We start from the raw sequence: 17,344 nt of genomic DNA, 5'->3' as shown, positions 1-17,344 counted from the left end.
GAGAGATAAAGTTGTCACTATTATACATGAAGTCAAAATCCGAAGGAAAGCCCAGGAAAACTTTACCAAGCACTGAAGTGAGGGATCTCCGATCCGGAGTAACCTACAATTTTTAAGTAGCATACTGTCACGTAGTGAGAAGCCCAGTAGCCACAAATGAATACAATGGCGTTTCACTTAAATGAAACTCTTTATTGGGCTGACTTGTGCCCGCAAAAGAAAAGAATCGGTGGCGGCGGTAACAAAAAAAAAAAAAATGTTCTCGTTGGTCATCGAACTAAGGATGCGGTTTCACTCATCAGCGCTTATTTTAAAGGCGTCGAAGAAACATCTAGATAAAACCGCGAACGGTGACTAGCATTCCCTGGAACATTGTAGAAGCACACGTGCGTGGCTGGAATCTTTCGAGATACTACATCTCGAATCATCTGCCGCAACAACGGAAATTATAAAGCCACGTCTTGCGGCCACGAACATAAATAAGCAAGAATACAAAATTGATCTGTTCGTTCGAATCAGGGTGATAAGGCCGCATGCTGGCGGCTGCCGAAAAAGAACAGAAAATTGTGCGCGGCAATACACAAAGATGCAAAGTCCTTTGTGCCAGTTCTGCGGCGTCCAGTTTCAAAGACTGCGCCACGAATCAACCTGTGCTAAGTTATTTTACCACACATCTTTAACGTCACTTCTAAATGACCACTCTAAACGCTACGGTTGAAGTTGAGCAGATGTATTTGGACAATAATGGCGGCTATTTACACTGGTGGTGTACCCCTTCGCAGTTGAGGGCGAGCGCTCATCGCGTGACGAAAATGCGAACCACACCTGCCAACTCTTCCCATCCGGCCGGAAGACTTCGTATTTTGACCGAACTTTCAGATTTAGCTTACTTCCCTAAATCTACCGATAAGTGACCTCTGCTCTCGTAGTAATTCCGTGCCGGTTTTGACCGGTGGCGCCGTGGTGGTCGTTTCTTGTAGGCGGTGATAAGCACCATGGCGGTGGCAGATTCGTCGGTGGCAGCTGGCGGCGGCGCGCAGCCGGTGCAGCGACAGTAGATGTCGACGCTTCGCTGGCTTCACCTTCGACCTCGACTAAAGGGCGGTCTCTCAGCGCGATTGGCGATGAAGGGTTGTTGCGGTGGCTTTGTGCGAAAGTCACACCATCTGATCCTCCTGTACGCTAAGCCGCATGCCCGATTTTACCGAGCTGCGCTATGCCCGACGACGGCGGGACAGCTTGTCTTTCGGAACCGTCGTGGCCAACAACGGTAGCGGACGGAACTTTGTGTAAAAGTCCTGATCTCTGCTGTTGTATACGCTCACCCTCTCCGCCCCGCTGGCCGTAAAAACGCTCAGCTAAAACTCTCTAATGGTTCGCGGCCTTCGGTCGGAAGTCCTCATAAACGAGGAGTTCTTGAGTGATATGCCACTGTCGCTTTTGGATCAGTGCAACCATTTTCATCTGTCTCTTTTTATCAGAAATGTGGCACCAACCTCTGCGAGTAGCTGGTGTGAACCAACCTTTAGTTGTGTTGAAGTAGCTCGTACTTTGCGGGTTGCCTGTGTAGGCGTTCCTTGTTTGGCAGCAGGGATGTGCCTCTCAACTCTGGGGTTCTCTTATGGTTGGGTGGCGATAAAAAAAAATACAAATCGGCGGTATCATGCGCATTCTTTCTCGCCGGGCAACTTTTTATTAATACCGCTTATAAGGTTAGCCGACTGAATGCTTTTCGAATGACACAGGTTGTTTATTGAAGACACACGCAGTGCTCTTAACCGCAACGATAAATGCGCATTGTCAATTATGACTCTGGATGCGCATGCGTTGGATAAAGTATCATATAGATCCAAGCGTTGACGAGACTGAAACAAAGAGAGTCTGAAAAAGTACAGAATAAAACTTGGCAGATATGTCTGGCTGTACTCTACTGAAGTGATCTTTCCAGAAAGCTGAATCAATGATTGGTTATGTTAGGCAGTAGGTAAAACGAACTTCTTTCACGAAATAGGCACCGAGGTGAACAACCAGACATTGAAATGGAGATATTTTAGTTTTTTAAATTTCAGTAGCCTCTGAATTGTATGCAACGAGACTAATTTTCGTGTCACGGCCCAGGAGGGTGTCATGGAGCGAAAAACAGAAGGGCAAACAAGTCCATCAATAAGAGCAATGGAACTACCCGAAAATCAGCTTTGTGAACATCTCTTGTATAGATGTTTGGAAACCTGTTATTCGATGCCTATCAGTAGCCTGCAAAATGTACAATTATTTGTGCTTTGCTCATGGTGACCAGTGCCGTCGTGCAGATTATACTCCTACTGCATAGAACACATTTTATTATTTTGCAGGGCTGCACCGGAGGTGGAAAAAATCGAAGGTGAGGAGTTTTTCTACTGTACGAGGCTATAATGGAGAGCTGTTATGAAGAACAGTGTGAGATTTCTAATCGGGTTCAAAAATGCTGGGGAAATAAAAACTTTACAAGGCTGCAACAGTGACAACTAAGCCTCTTGCGAAGCGAGGGACTCTTCCCATTCTATTATTTTTTTTTTTAGCGCTCTCCATGCTGCTTGTGGTCTGTTGATGATATTATCTTGTTGAAATGGTGTTAAACATGAAGATTGTAAACCAATTGTGGCCTGGGAAGAGTGCTTGTTAGCTGCTCAGTTCGGGCCGTTTGCCTGAGCCTGTGGTACATGCCTCATTTTTATTATTCTTTTTCTTTATCGCACTGCCATGGCGGGCTTAGTGGTTAGGGCTCTCAAATACTAAACCTAAGGATGCGGGATCGAATCTAGGCCACGGTGACCGCTTTTCAATGGAGTCTAACACACACACACTTTGACGTCTCTCATAGCGTGAGATGTTATGCCCCGCAAACAAAAGCAAACATTTTGGTTTACCAAGATTTTTTATCGATGCAAATGATATATTTGTAGCGAGAACAAGTTTGGGTCTAAGTTGCTCTTATAGTTTGACCCATCATCTGTCATTTCTTTTTTGAGACTGCTTAACACAGATAGGTTGGACGAATGCGGGCCGTTATTTACAGCAATTTAGGGAGAAGCACCTCATTTAATATTGTCATATGGTGTTTTGTTTAAATTCGCTACATTTACGCTCTGTACATTATTCTTAGTATATGACAGTAAACAATGAAGATTACTATTTCAAAACCGCATTATTTTTCTACCTTGACTCGTTCTTGCGTTTTCCTTCCTTCCTTTTTTTTTTTTTTTTTACTTCCAGGCGATGAACCATCACCCGGAATGGTGCAGTCAGAGATGCCCAGACAAATCCTAGTAACTGCATTGCCTGATACTTACCATACCGATCCTCGCATTTCTCAAGTGATCACAACGACGGCACTAATGCGCCAGCAGTACCCTATGGAAGTGAACATGGCAAATCCAAATACTATGCTTGAACTACCAATGGGTGCTCCAGGCCTTACGTCGGCTCCACCTTTAACGGGAGTTCCTCAAAACATGCCTGGAGTGGCAACGGAGCCCCGACCTTCTTCAAAGTCCCAAATAGAGACCATTTCACAGGGGCGAACAGCACCGGAAGACCAGTCGAGTGATTCGGACGTCCTTTACCTAGGTGTGTCTCGAAAAAGTTTGTCCCCAAGCCCCGAACAAAGAGGTGGGGAGAACAGAACTTCATTGCTTTCCGAAGCAGCCAAAGCACCAGAGGCGGCGAGGCCTCTTGACGGTAACATTGGGCATACAACGGTGTCTGGAAAACCGCGCTCGAGCGGGTCTGAGCCGATAAACCTGAGTGACGCCGCAAGACGTGGGGAACCGTACGGTGCATCGCCACGGGAGCAATATTCCTTTTTCCAACCTCATGCATTTGTTATGGCTGACCATCAGAGATGGCTGGAGGAGCGTCGCTACCACGAAATGATGAACGCTCGCGGGCCACTCATGCAGCCAAGGCAACTACCTGCTCCTCCGCAGACTCCCCTGGAGCTTTCGCAGAGGAGGTTATCGGGAGGCACGCAGATGATGCCGAATCGTCTCGAGGCTCAGCAACAGTACAGGGTGGCCCTGGCTAACGAACGCCCGTCTGCTCTGCGCCAGGCACCGCCTTCACAGCAGGGTCCGTCACCACATCAGGCACCACCTCCGCACCAACCATCGCCATCACATCAGTCACCGCTCTCTCAACAAACGTTACACCAGGCACAGCTGGCGCAACAAGGAGCCCCGTCACATCAACCACCACCATCGCACCAAGCACAGTTCTCGCATCAGGTAGCCCAGTCTCACCAACCGCCGCCATCTCATCAGGCACAGATGTTGCACCAAGCGCAGATGTCACACCAAATGCCGCTTTCACGTCAAACGCATCAGCTTCACCAGACCCCACAGTTTTACCCAATGCCTCGGGCACACCAAACTCAGCCATCAACTCAACCTTTTCAGCCACTTCCAGCGCTAACTCATGATAGTTCGCCTCGAAATGGTAGGCCAGATGTTTATCCAGCGCAGCAGCGCTACAAAACTATGGACCAGGCTTATGGAATGCGTCCTCACGCTCAACAAATGGGCGTTTACGGCAGCCCACAAACAGCCAAGCGCAGTCCCGAGCCGGCGGCTAAAACTGGTCCTCCCTTACCTGGCAGCGTTTACACGAAAGATGGGAAAGCGGACACATTGTACAAAGACGCGACCGTGAGCCGACTGGAGAGACCAGGACAGACACCTTTACAGCAAGCCCCCTTGAACGCTAAACCCCCGTCCAGTTCACCGCTTGGACAGCACCCCGAACCTGCTGCGAACTCCTCACAAGCCAGTAGCTTGAAAACTGAAATGGAGATGTTGAAAGACGAGTTGAAATACCTTGACGCCTTGGCTGCCCAGAAAGAAGCTGAATACGAGAAGGTAGTTCATACGAGGCAAGAAAAGCTTAAAACACTCACTCAGCTAGAAGCTAGGTATAAACGATCAGTCGAGCCGTCACAGTCTTACCCTAAAGACGATCTCAGATACCCTACTGGCATGGAGGTTAGACAAAGTCCCATTGCTCAATCCGACAAGTCCTCTCCTTTGCAGGACGATGTCAAAGCCGCTCCGAGGCAGAGATCAGGTTCGTCTGGAGGAAGTGTCCAGCAGAAGCCGTCGCCTCCATCTCTATCCTCTTCCTTATCAAAGACATCGCCTGCACAGCAGCCGGTTCCGGGTCTCATTCCTTACCCGCTGTCGCATCCGCAGCAGACCAGGCAACCACTGCCACTGCCACCGCACGCGAACATGCCCCTCAACATGCCACTGATCGGGGCGGGCATGTTCAACCTGAGGAACATGGAACTTCAGCGAGATTTCGGACCAATGATGGCCCAGCCGCACAGTTCGCCAATGGTTCCCCCGGGATACGGCCGGCCGTACTACCCGCTTGAGAGAACGAAGCACCCAACCCTGAACCCGATGGAAGCACCGAAGCCTTCAGTAAAGCGCAAGTACTCACCCGCCAACGCCGGCCTTCCACAGGCGAACGGAGACATGCGACCCAGCTCTCAGCGCGCGGCCATGACCCCTGCAGGACACCGTCAGAGGGAGCCCGAGAAAGTTACCGCCCCTTTGAGCCAAGAGCACCGCCAGTGGCTGCAGGCCATGAAGTCCCGCGAAACCGCTGGCGAGCCGCCGGGCTATCCCGCCAGCGTTCAGAGCGCCTTCCAGACGTACAATTTTTACCCCAATAGGCGCATGCTGCCCGAAGACATGCCGCTCAATCCTGCCATGACCAACGCGGCCTGGAGCAACTACGCGGAGGGTCTTCACGAGCAATACGCTTTGCATATGGCCAAGCAGAGCATGTACCCGAGCCATCCGGCGTGGAGCGGACTGGAAAAGCAGCAGCGAAGCGGAGAGACTGCTGGCGCTGGGTATCCCAGCAGGGAGCCGCCGGCAAAGAGGCTGTCCCGTGATGAGCCAGTCATGCAACAGATGGCAAAAGACAGGCTTGCTGTGCGGCCTGTTGATAAGCCCGCAGCCCTCGCAGCGCCTTTAGGAAGTCAAGCGCCACCTCACGAGCAGGCATTGCCATCGCAGGTGAGCTCGCTCACGGCAAAGTGGGTTCGTAAAGACGGAACACTGTCTTCGGCTTGCGCCTTGCTCTTTTGCTTTATTTACATTAAGCAGAAAATGAGCGACTGCACTACTTAAGACAGCTGTACATATAAAAATTGTGTGATTTTGCTGTTGCCTTGCTAAATTTTGTTGCAAATTTATCTCTGCACTTACATGCTGAAACTGCAGGCTTTGTGCATAAGCATTTTTCTGAACCTAATCATGTCATATGTCACTTTATAATGTGCGTGAGTAAAGAAACGGAGCTGTATTAATTTGATATCTGGACAATTTAGGTGGGTTGGGCAAAAGTAGTTTTGACACAATTTGTGCGATCTTCGTTGCTTCGCCAAATTTTTTTGCCAAAGTTACGCCTAAACATACTGAAATTGTGTCTAATTTTAGTGCCTAAGCGTTACGTAAACCTACTCGTGTCATATGTCACTGTAAAATACGTGGCTAGAGAAATCGAGAAGCACTAGTTTCCATTATTGAGAGGACTGTTGCGCCAGTGACATCGACAGTACGAGAGATGCGACCCACTAACACTAGTAGCAAGTGCTGTAGCGCTGGTGGGATAAAATTTGACTCGCCGCCGGCGGGGCAAAAATTTTGGTAACGCGTAGTCGTGGGTGGTGGCGCGTTATGTTCCAAGTGGTAAGGAGGAAACACCCAAGTGGTCACAGCATAGTTGCAGAGGAAAATTGTTTCTCAATGTCTCTCTGACGAAGATATACAGCAATTCAATGTAGTCAACGATGCTTGCCCCGTTCGTTGCCTTTTCAAACAACAAATGAAGTAAACGAACAAACAGCTGGCCAAGGAAAAAAACACTTCGGTGCGCTAACGTTGTGCATCTCACTCACTTTTCAGCCGGCGCAGCCTTCGCAGAATGCGCTAAGCAAGAACAACACGTGCGTTATATGCGGACAGCACGCCCAGTACATGTGCTCTGGTTGCCAGAACGTTTGGTACTGCGGGCCTAATTGCCAGGTGAGTGCCCTACCCGTCCTCTCTGAACCGCGGATCTCGTGAAAACGTGGGGCATGAGCATGTGGTGAGGTTTACGAGCCAGATTAAGTGTAAGCCTGGGATACAGTGTTAGGCTGAGTGCTTTTATTATCCGAATTGCGGAACATGCTCAAACACATGCGTCAATAATTTGTGCCATCGAGAAAACTCGTAGGTTTAGGATACCATGACGCCACCGAATTGCTTGTCAGCTGATAGGGGGGCCACTGTCTGTTTGACTTCAAGACGCGTCCGCGGTGAATGCGGCGATTTCGAAGGCGAATTTGGCAAACGGTTTGATCAAATAGCTCAGGGTTTTGTTTAGTTGAGGCAGGTGCAGGCACATTGTCTCAACGGTTGGGTCCACTAGGCCCTCTCGCTTACTGGCTCTGTCTGGTGGCGGAACATGACACCATATTCATGAACCATTCTTTGCACAAAGTTTGCCCGCGAAGTAATTTAACGCAATAGCGGGCTGCCATTCGCCGGAAACCTCAGCATCGACTCGATGGAGGCGTTGCGTTCAGGTACTCGCAGCGCGCGTTGAGGTCGTGAATAAAAATAATTGGTATGAGGATTTGTAATCTGCAGTGAAGTTGAGCGCATTTCCCAGACGACTAATGTTTATAAAGTTGATTTTCTTAGAGAAGCATTTCGGTATTTTAATCAGAATTTTAACCCCATGATTCTTGGGTCGCCAGCCAGGCACACTGCCGTCTAGGGGGAGAAGCGCTTGGAGACACGTGGTATGAGCATTCGCCTGTGGAAGGATAGATGACCTGTAAAGTAAGGACAATGTATATAGAGGTCGAATTTTAGAAGGGCCTTTCTTTCTGCAGAGGTTATCAGAGGTCATTCCTATCGAGCACTGTAAAAAAAAAGCAACTTCAGAAGGTAGGAGGCAGAAGGTTTAGATCTTAGATCCTTGTCTGCGCACTTGTTTGAAGAAGTGCCGTCTTTTCCGCTTCACCACCCTGCCTGGTGTGACCATTTAAACAAACCTGGCAACCATCCCGATTTTCCCCGAAGACTTTCCGATTTTTGACCGAATTTTCAAATTGTACGATCACTTCCCTAAATCTTCCTTTAAGTGGTCTCTTCTCGCGTAAGAACTGTTCTTGTGAAACCGACAACGAATATTGTGCAGCCGCATCGTAATCGCCGTCAAAGGCCGCACTAGCATAGTATTATCGACATTATCGGCTAAGCAGCCGGTATAGACCCTTTGTAGCCACAATAGCAGCCCACCAAGGCCAATTCGAGCCAGAGTAGCGGTGGCCATAAGTTTACTGAACTATTTCAGTACGCTATACTGCGGCTTCCAACGAAAATAAAAAAGTTCTGTGCAGCCGCAGTAGCCGAAGTTTCACTGGCTCCGCCTTCGACCTCAGCTAAAGGGCGGCCTCTCAGGGTGTTTGGTGTTGAAGGGTTGCTGCCGCGGCTTTGCTCAAACATCACGCCATCTGATCGTTCTGTATCGCGGTTATGCCGCATATCTCACCTTAACGAGCGGCGGTGCGCTATGCACAACAAGGCGTGATGGCTCATGTTTCGGAACCATCGCGGCCAACAATGGCGTCGCTGACGGAATTCCGTATAATGAGGCTAGTAATGATTTTGCATTAAAAAACTAGAACGATTCTCTGATGGCGCCGAAAGAAGATGGCGGCGGCGCCGCGCCGATCACTTTAGGTAGCGAGAACACTCGGTGGCGCACACCTCTAGTCGCGTTTCATGCTTGCTGTTGCTTCTTGTGTCTCTGTTTGTGATTCGCTACACCGCCTGTATGCAATGCACAGTGTAAAGTCGGATTCTGATGAACTCGGGATTCGTGACTCTCTCAAAATCCAAGAGTAGTTATGATCAGGATTCACTGCGTTCGTGTACCTCAGAATTTCCGCGATTCGCGACTTTAAAGAAAGGCGGGCATAGGACAAATTTTGAAACTATCAAAGTCGCTGAGTGCAAGATCTCTACAAAAGGGAAAGTACTCATTGAACACTGCCTGAAGATGCACTCCCACCCTCGTTCGCGTGATTAAGAAATGTTCTGATTTTTGATCTCGCTAGGTTGGCAGGTATCCATTAATTGCGAGCGTTGTCATAGTTTGTTAACACATTGGACCATTCTGAGTAGTAGTATACTTTATGAAGTTCCTGCTAATTGGAGTCACGATTTAAAAGTGCGTTATTTCTTGGGCAGGCTCTCTGCAAAAATATTTCTGCATTTCTTTCTGTACTTTTTCTTGCCTGATTTTTTTTTTTCTTGTCGCTCCTGCACCGTCACCCAATTCATGCTGCACAGTCTAAAGCTTTCTCGCATTCTTTTCTTTACATACCACCGCATTCAGGCTGTGCAGGTACGTTCTCGTTCAATTTTGTTTTCTTTTATCTTTTCTGTCCTTACAGAGGCGGTTTTATGATTCTGCAGGTTTTTGAATTTTTATCAATAATTGCTAGCTGCAGGAGATTTTTATTTGCACTATTCTAAAATACTATGAGCTTTCACGGAAAAATCTGCACCAGCCCAACGTTTTCGTTGGCTGTTTGATTTCGGGCACTGATTTTGTTTTTTGTTTTTAATTTTCAACACGCGTAATGCGCTTGTTTCAGCCGCAATCAATTAACCGCAATTTATTCTTAAGTATTAAGTATTCTTAACTGATAATTTCTGCGTCGTTGGCGGCTTGAAAACTATAAATTCACTGAAATCGAAACCATAACTGAGACTAGATACGCCGGAACTACATGGTGTAGTAACACCGGTACGGAAGCTCCGCCCAAGTAGCCTCGGCTGCATAGCGAGAAAAATTTGCCAGGCAGTATAATTAATCTAAAGTACCGGCTCCTAACTCTGTGCAGCCGAGAAGCGGGCGTTTGCAAAAGCTGGTCGCGCGCACACTCCGCCACAATGCTACAGAATGCGAGGCTAAGAGAATGATCGAAACATCGAACTTTTTTGTGACTACTATCGGAGCACGGCGCCGCGCGAGACCATTCGAGTTGGCGACTAACTGTAAGTGCAGTGCTGAAGGAATAGGAAGTATGTACCCTTTGCAAATCTCCGCAAGTCAGCTTTGCTGCACAGCAACACTCCCTTTACCATGGGTCCGTCATTGAGGCAGAGGTTGCGTGCAGCTCAGATTACTTCGCTGTCAAGCTTCATGGCATTCATATACTTGGCAAGCAGCCTCTTCATCTATATGGGTATTTTTTACATACATACATACATGAACTTTATTGCGAGAAATATACATGCGACAGCAACACAATGCACACAGGGGTGCAGGAAAGGGACATCGTCAATATTGCCACAAGAGACATCTTCTGCGCGGCACCCTACTTTACGCCCAAAACAGGTTTGGCCGCGCCGGGGAAGGGGTTTTCACTGTGCGGGGTGGCCAAATCTGCGGAACGCCTGCGCTCATGCGGCATTTTTGCGACAACCGTTCTTGTCCCAAGCAATGTCAGTTTATTAACATCTTCAAACTCTGTCTTTGGCGCGTGCAAAAGCCTGTGCAAAAGCTACGCAACCAAATCGTACAGCAGCTTCTCGCACAGAGCTTCCCGTGCTCTGGTTCGAAGCGTATGGTTTCGTTTTCTGGACTTCACGTGTGTGTGCTGGAGGCTTCTGTCACGGCGGCGATGGAAATGCATTAGTCGAGGTGATAGATGGTCACTCGCAAAAATACCTTGGAAGATTTCACGAACTTAAGACAGGTGGCGCTGTTGCGCATGGGTGATTGTCAGTTGCAAATGCATTAATGGAAATTGGCGTTCTTCTGAGCAACAACTGCAGATCATTTTGCGGTCACTGCCAGAGCTCGGGTGTCAAATCACCAAAGCACCGTTGATTTTGCTGAATAGAAAAAAAGAAAGCTGGTGAAATCACACTGTAAATTTTTCGTTTCTTTGCCTCTGTGCTTATGTCCCCATCGTAGGGCGTAAAACGGGAGTAATCCAACACGGGAGCTCTAAACAGGTTACACCTGCTTCAGAACGGCACTCTTGGGGCGGCATTCTTGTACTGGCACTTCTCTTTGGGCATCGCGAGTGACTAAAAAGAATGGTCCCACTATCGTTGTAGCCCGAGCTGCCGCTTTTTGTCCGCTTCGCATGCCTCTATGTTACCTTTCTTTTGCCATAGTTTGTTTCGGACCGGAGAATCAGTCTAGGTCATCCTACCAGTCGAAATAAGCACAAAAATAATACTAACCGTCTATATAGCTTCAAGGACGTTATCAAATTTGCGTTATCTTTTTTTTTTCCCGCTCCCCCTTTTATGGATTTTTTTCCGGTGCGCTACGCGTCTCCACTTTGAAGTGAAACAGTTAGGGCGCCTCTTCCTTACCTCTAAGCCATTATTTGTTTTTCTGTGTGGCTTGTTCCAGTACCTCATAACGTTAACCTGCTTGAAAGTGACATTGTCTGTGAGAAAATGTTATTCCAGTTGCTCACTGTGAGTATCCTTATGCAAAGAATAACAGCTCATATATTGTTTTAGTGCTCTCTTTTTGTAAGCTTTGATAAAAACAAAAAAAAAAAAAAGAAAGAAAAACGTGTGTTGCTAACGAAGAGTTTTTTTCTTCTATGAAATAGTGTAGTGCCTGCTGCAGAAGCTGCAGCATCAACTGGGAACTTTTCCATCCCCAAAGCCTGAACTAAATTACTGCTCCAAATATCTTTTATCATCTTCCAAAGCTATTCTGGGCTTTTTCATGGCTGTGGGGAAACCAGTTTGAGTGGGGCTTTGGGGAAGCCTAGGGGGAGGTAATCCTCATTTCTTCTATATGCTACCAGCACAGCCCAGTCTTCAATGTCACAGAGTCCTTCAACCACTCTTTTCTTTGGCTCTGCAGGGAGGCTGTTGAGGGAGGCTAGGCAAGAAATGGGAGAAGATAAGCATTTGTACATTTGCCGTGGAGAGTGGGTTGTTCGTTGTCCGCGTAAGCGGTGCGAAGAGGTGAAGAGAGAGAGACGATGCAGTGTTGATAATGCTGAAGTAGCCCACTTCACACCTGTTCTCGAGGGGTGCGCGCACTACCCATCGTGACTGGTCGTGCTGCTTCCAGGACCGGGGTCCAGGGCTCGTTATCATCCCTTTATTGCGTAGCCTCTGCTGCAGAGCCATGCCGTTCGTCGTAAGGGAAAGTGGATTTGGATTATGTGCGCGCACTGGGAAAGTTTGATGTCACGGGGTGTGCATAAAAGATGTAAAAAGCTTAATGAAACGTCCAACTTAGTTTTCCCGTTCTCCATTCTTAGAAAGCTCTAGACATCCTCTATGAATTTTTGTGGATAGAAATAGTGCAAAGAAGGCTGTTTTTCAAGCTTGTAGATTTTTGAAAAACGGGTAAAACACGACCATGGCAAACCACAAACCTGCTTGTCACCACTACGTCAATTTGCTTTTACGCTACAGATAGAACTTGTAACTGGTTTTCTATTGCAAATAACCTTCTACTACACTGGGATTGAGCAAGGAAGTGTGCGCGGCTCTATGCTGCTTTGTAAAACATCATAAGTTGGTGTTTTTCAGGCTTCACTAGCAGTCTTTATCTCGATAATAGTGTAGCAATTCTGACATAGTTTTTTTTTTCGTAAACCTGATATGTATACATACATGAAATTCTACATACAGGAAAAATTGAGTGAGATCATTGTGATGCATATTTTTATGCTACTGTCTTTCGGAATTTTTTTTTGCTACACAGGGTCAAGCACTCCACAAGTTTTGCTGTTGATTTGACGGGAATTAAACAACTTATTCAAAAGTTCAGCATTTTTAGAGGAATACATGAGGCCGTTATGGAGGGAAATGAGGAAGGATCTGCAATCTGATTATGTGTTGTTGTTTTTCTCATTCTTTTGCAGAGGAGTCACTGGGTGAACCACTCCAACGTGTGCATGGGGACCAAGCGTTAGAATTCTGCATTCCTGACAAGTGGAACGTCTTAACGCTCGAGAACAGACGCGTACATGACTGAAAGAAAAGTCGAGCTTGTAGAGGGCAAAATCTTCTCCTCTGACTTAACCATGCCTGAGACGGGTGGGAGAAAAAATGCGGCATCCGAAAATTGGAAGCCAGGAATCTCCTTCGAGTGGTGCTGGACCAGGGTGGCGTTTGGTGTGCTGTGCCATATTTTTGCGTGGTGTGGGTACATCGCCTTCTTTCACGCTCCTTTTTTTTTCTTCCCTGCTGCGGCCGCCGTGGTTGCCTCAGCAGTTGGTCTTTGACTGGTTAAGAAGCTGCCGCCTACTCTGAGCACCGCCAGATGACGCCGCCTTGCTCTAGTCAAACATTCAAGTCCTCGTCAGCCAAGCCAAACTGTGGTGTGGACTGCTGTCTCGTCTATCTTTCTAGCCTTCACCTTCGCTACCAAAGATGCCACGGCAATGGACATTGCGAGCAGTGTTTGGACTGTAATACGTGATGGACAGTTGCTTTCGGACTGACGGGTTTGCCTGAAAAGACACCAAGTGACCCAAAGAAGTGACCCAAAGTTTTTGGACATCATGACCAAAGCAACTCAGCGCTTTGTTCAACCAGCTACTAGAGTGGACTGATGTTGTGGGATTGAGAGTCCCAAGCTGCTTGTTTCTTATTCTATTCGCATCATGTGACTTCTTTCTCAGGTGTGCTTAATACTGCACCTTATTTATAAGGATAAATCGCAGTGCACTTCATACATTCATTTGCACTTTGTTCCTGTCAATCTAGCTTGTTTTATAAGTACATGGTCAGGTTGTTTTTAACTGACAGTTATTTAGTTGCCCTTTGTCGAGGGTTGTAAAGTTTCCAACTTTCTCATCATCCATATCAACACATTCCGATATGTCATTCAATTCATCCACTCACTATGGGCGTTGTCAGCTTTGATTTAAATGTGATGAGAAGAAGTATAGTTCCTTGCTTAGTGTGGGAACTGTTGCCATACAAGAAAAGGCATATCAAGAAATGAAACGACCGTTAGTCTGGACGCGCGATTTTAATCTTCGCAAGATAGAATTTTTTATTTCACATGACAACCGAATAACCGTACATCTATTCATAATAAATCTAAACAAATTCTACCTTGGGAGGATGTTTGAGGGAACATTTATGAACCGTGCCATTTAAAACAAAGCGTACACGAAAGCTAGTCTTTATTATGGGAAGCACACTGCCATACATCTACAGGCACAGAACAAAAGTAAGAATGTATTTTAGGTGTGCCTTATAGCTTGTCAGCAAATATGGCAGATGCATTTGCAGTACTGCCTGATGACTTCCATTAGGAAGATCTTGATTTAAACTCAGTGCCACACAACTAGTCCTAATAATGTTAACTCTATGTGGTGTATATCGGAACAGAATTATTCTTCATTGTATTACGGCTCAAGACACAGCGAGCCTCCGAAAGTAAGTGAACCTTAAGTGATAATGTTCTTACAGCATATAAGGCCTTAAATTTGTCAGATTCTTGATATAGGGTTTGTAATACTAATCCCTAATAACTGGCATGCAATAAACACAATAATCACTAGGCAGATACAACACTTATACTTATATTAAAAAAAAAATAAGCAAACAGTGATAATAAAATAATAGAAGCGCAAAGGTGTTCCTAGCATTGACAATCTAGATTGTTATTTTGATGCGATTCTCATATTATCTGTGCAATTTGTATGTTATGTATTAACTGGTGCCATCATTTTCCAAAATTTATGGGATACAAACGGATGGTTTCAAAGATTCAGCCGCGGCACCTAGCTTCGAGACTTGGTTTCATCTTGGCACTGATTAATGCTTGATGGCTTGTGATTCACTTTTGTTAGCCGTCACACCATGTCTGCTGACAAGTACAGTTGCACGCACTGTGACCTGCAGAAGTGACCATAGCCCACTTCCTGGGACATAAAGGGGTGATGCTTTTCAATGAATTAAAGTCAAGGAACCTAGAGACCTAACACTGTTCCCGCATCTTCTCTCCATACCTCGTAATCTATGTTCATTGACTTTATCCGGACAGCCGTCTCGGCGTTGCTGGTCATAATGCGCGCTGCTGTACCTCACGAAGTGCTGCATGCCTCTTTCTAGATTGAATATTTGAATGAGCTCACTGAAAGCTAAGCAATCCTCAAGGCGCCTCCTATCTGACATTCTCAGGATTCTCTTAACACCGTGCCTCACGAGCATTACCAAGCCACCAAACGTGTCTGTACAAGTTACGTGCCCAACTGATGTTACTGAAAGCGGTAGTGTTATATTTGGGGCAAAATAGAAGCTTTCAACATGATGCCATGTTTAAAAAGTACCAGTACCGTTATTACTGTGTAGTATATTTTTCGCAATCGTACGTGAGAACAGCATTTTAAACAACCCAAACAGTGTGCTCAAGCGTATTTGACAACTTGTTGCCATATTTTTCTTCGTGTATATATATGTACACGCCGCTCAAGTTGATAAGCGTAGCAGCGTTGTTCTCTCCTGGTAGTAAAAAAAAAAACAAAAAAAAAAAGTTTTTTCATCATGCGTGACAGGCACTGCCGAAAGTATTTAGTCCACCTCGAAGCAACTTTCAACAGGCCCGCTTGCAGGCTATTGTTTGAGCGGAAGTTGCGAATTGTCAGTTTAATTCGGGCGTTACCCTGCTGTTTTGTATGGAAGTCATATGAAACTACCGTCTTAATGCATTAAAGAGAGATATTTATTTTGCCCTGGTAAACTTTTCTTTGGAAAACCGCTTGTCTTAAAATGATTTAATTCTTATTGAACTCGTGTGACCAGCGCTTGCTGATAATGTACAGATGTGAGTCAACATAAAAAAAAAATGTGTCGTTAATATACTCCCTGCTGAACAAACCCTCCTACATGAATGTGAAGTCTTGACATATTCCATTGGCTGTCGCATATCATGTAAAAGAAATGACAACTCTCACTTTATTGGCTTTTGTTTTTTTTTTAATGGACGCCTTGAAACCTGTTGTTATAGCCGTTAGCCACACACTGGCTTTAAAATTCGGCATGAGAATGTTAAGTTTTGGGCAGTATTGTCGACTACGCCGGTTCAAATTATAGAGTGTAATCTTTCGAAGGGCATTATAGCTACAAGTTGCGCATTGCTGGAGTCAGGTCAGTGGCATCACTGAGTGCAGTTGAGTGATGTTTTCGCTATGATATTGTGCAATAATGTGTCTTTGTGGCATTTGCTGTGTGTAGCCTGTAGGGAGTGCAAAAAAAAAATTGCAAGCTTTTTGATTGACTCTTACCTTAACCTTATACTTTTCCTTGTTTAGATAATCTGGCATACGTTTCGGTGAATGCTTTCACACTTCGGCTTAAAAATGGAAGATAACTAACAGTTAGATCTTTAGCACGAAACATGACCAGGGTAAGAGTGTGATCTTTACCTGATGTCTTATCGACTGCGTGACTTCAAAATTTTAGGTATAAAATCTTCAAGTGCGGAGACACTCCATGTAAGTCGTTTGTGGAGATTTGAGTTGCCTGAGAGCATGTTAAAAATTGTACCAATGTTATCTATGTATTTGCATTACTTTCAGCGCCTAACGCTGCATAATAATGTTCTATTCGTTAGGCGTAACTCGTGGCAATCCAGCATAGATCCCTTTGGGATCGACCTTGCTCAAGCATAAGCCTGCCTTCGGCAGTCTATGTGGACCAAACCAAAGCGATATCACATTTTTCGAGATAATAGTTGGCCGGCCGTCCAGAACGCTGTGATCTCTTGTTTTATGCTCGGAAATGGCATGAGTAGACAGATCGTGCGGTGTTGTCTGTGTCTCTTGCCTTTTTTTTTTCAGAGTCAGAGTGTGGTAGGGCTCCTGTTAAGATCTTTTTCTATACATGTTTTGGAGTTTAACGGCAAGAGAGAGCGAATATATCACTGAGCAGTTATTTAAGCATGCCATCATGTTCCTTTCTTTTATTTATTTTCATGAGCGATGCTGAGATGTTCTGGGCATTGATGTTTTACTCTCCTGTTATTGCGACAAGTGCACGCTCACGTGAGTGCCTGTTTATTTACATGTTGTTGTAACTTAAATATGTACAGTGGTTGTATGGTTTTTCGGTGAAATTTGTGCTCATTTTCACGAATTTTTGCATAATCCCTCGTGGTTTTATTGTGCAAACATTTAAATGCGCATTTGATGTTTATTAAAGCGTCTTATATTCCTCATGCTGCGTCCATGTGATGTAGAGTTTTAATTTCTTTTTTTTTTCTCGAATGGCTGCCATTCCACTAATGTTTC

At 45.9% G+C, this 17,344-nt stretch overlaps 1 protein-coding gene across 4 annotated transcripts in view; it reads left to right on the top strand.

The window, feature by feature from the left end:
• LOC146196824 (uncharacterized) overlaps window positions 1–15,588 on the top strand; it is a 219,165-nt gene extending 203,577 nt beyond the window's left edge. For all 4 annotated transcript variants that reach the window (XM_084598549.1, XM_084598547.1, XM_084598546.1 and 1 more), the window contains exons 6-9: window positions 2,352–2,380; window positions 3,253–6,059; window positions 6,951–7,070; window positions 12,962–15,588. In XM_084598549.1, the coding sequence (XP_084454675.1) occupies window positions 2,352–2,380; window positions 3,253–6,059; window positions 6,951–7,070; window positions 12,962–13,012 (3,007 nt within the window). In that variant the 3' untranslated portion in view covers window positions 13,013–15,588. The remainder of the gene's footprint in view (window positions 1–2,351; window positions 2,381–3,252; window positions 6,060–6,950; window positions 7,071–12,961) is intronic.
• Window positions 15,589–17,344: the final 1,756 nt, after the last annotated feature.

This window comes from Amblyomma maculatum, chromosome 3, assembly GCF_055883805.1.
Source record: "Amblyomma maculatum isolate TAMU_Amacu chromosome 3, ASM5588380v1, whole genome shotgun sequence".
Taxonomy (NCBI): domain Eukaryota; kingdom Metazoa; phylum Arthropoda; class Arachnida; order Ixodida; family Ixodidae; genus Amblyomma; species Amblyomma maculatum.
This window is presented reverse-complemented; position numbering and strand designations above follow the sequence as displayed.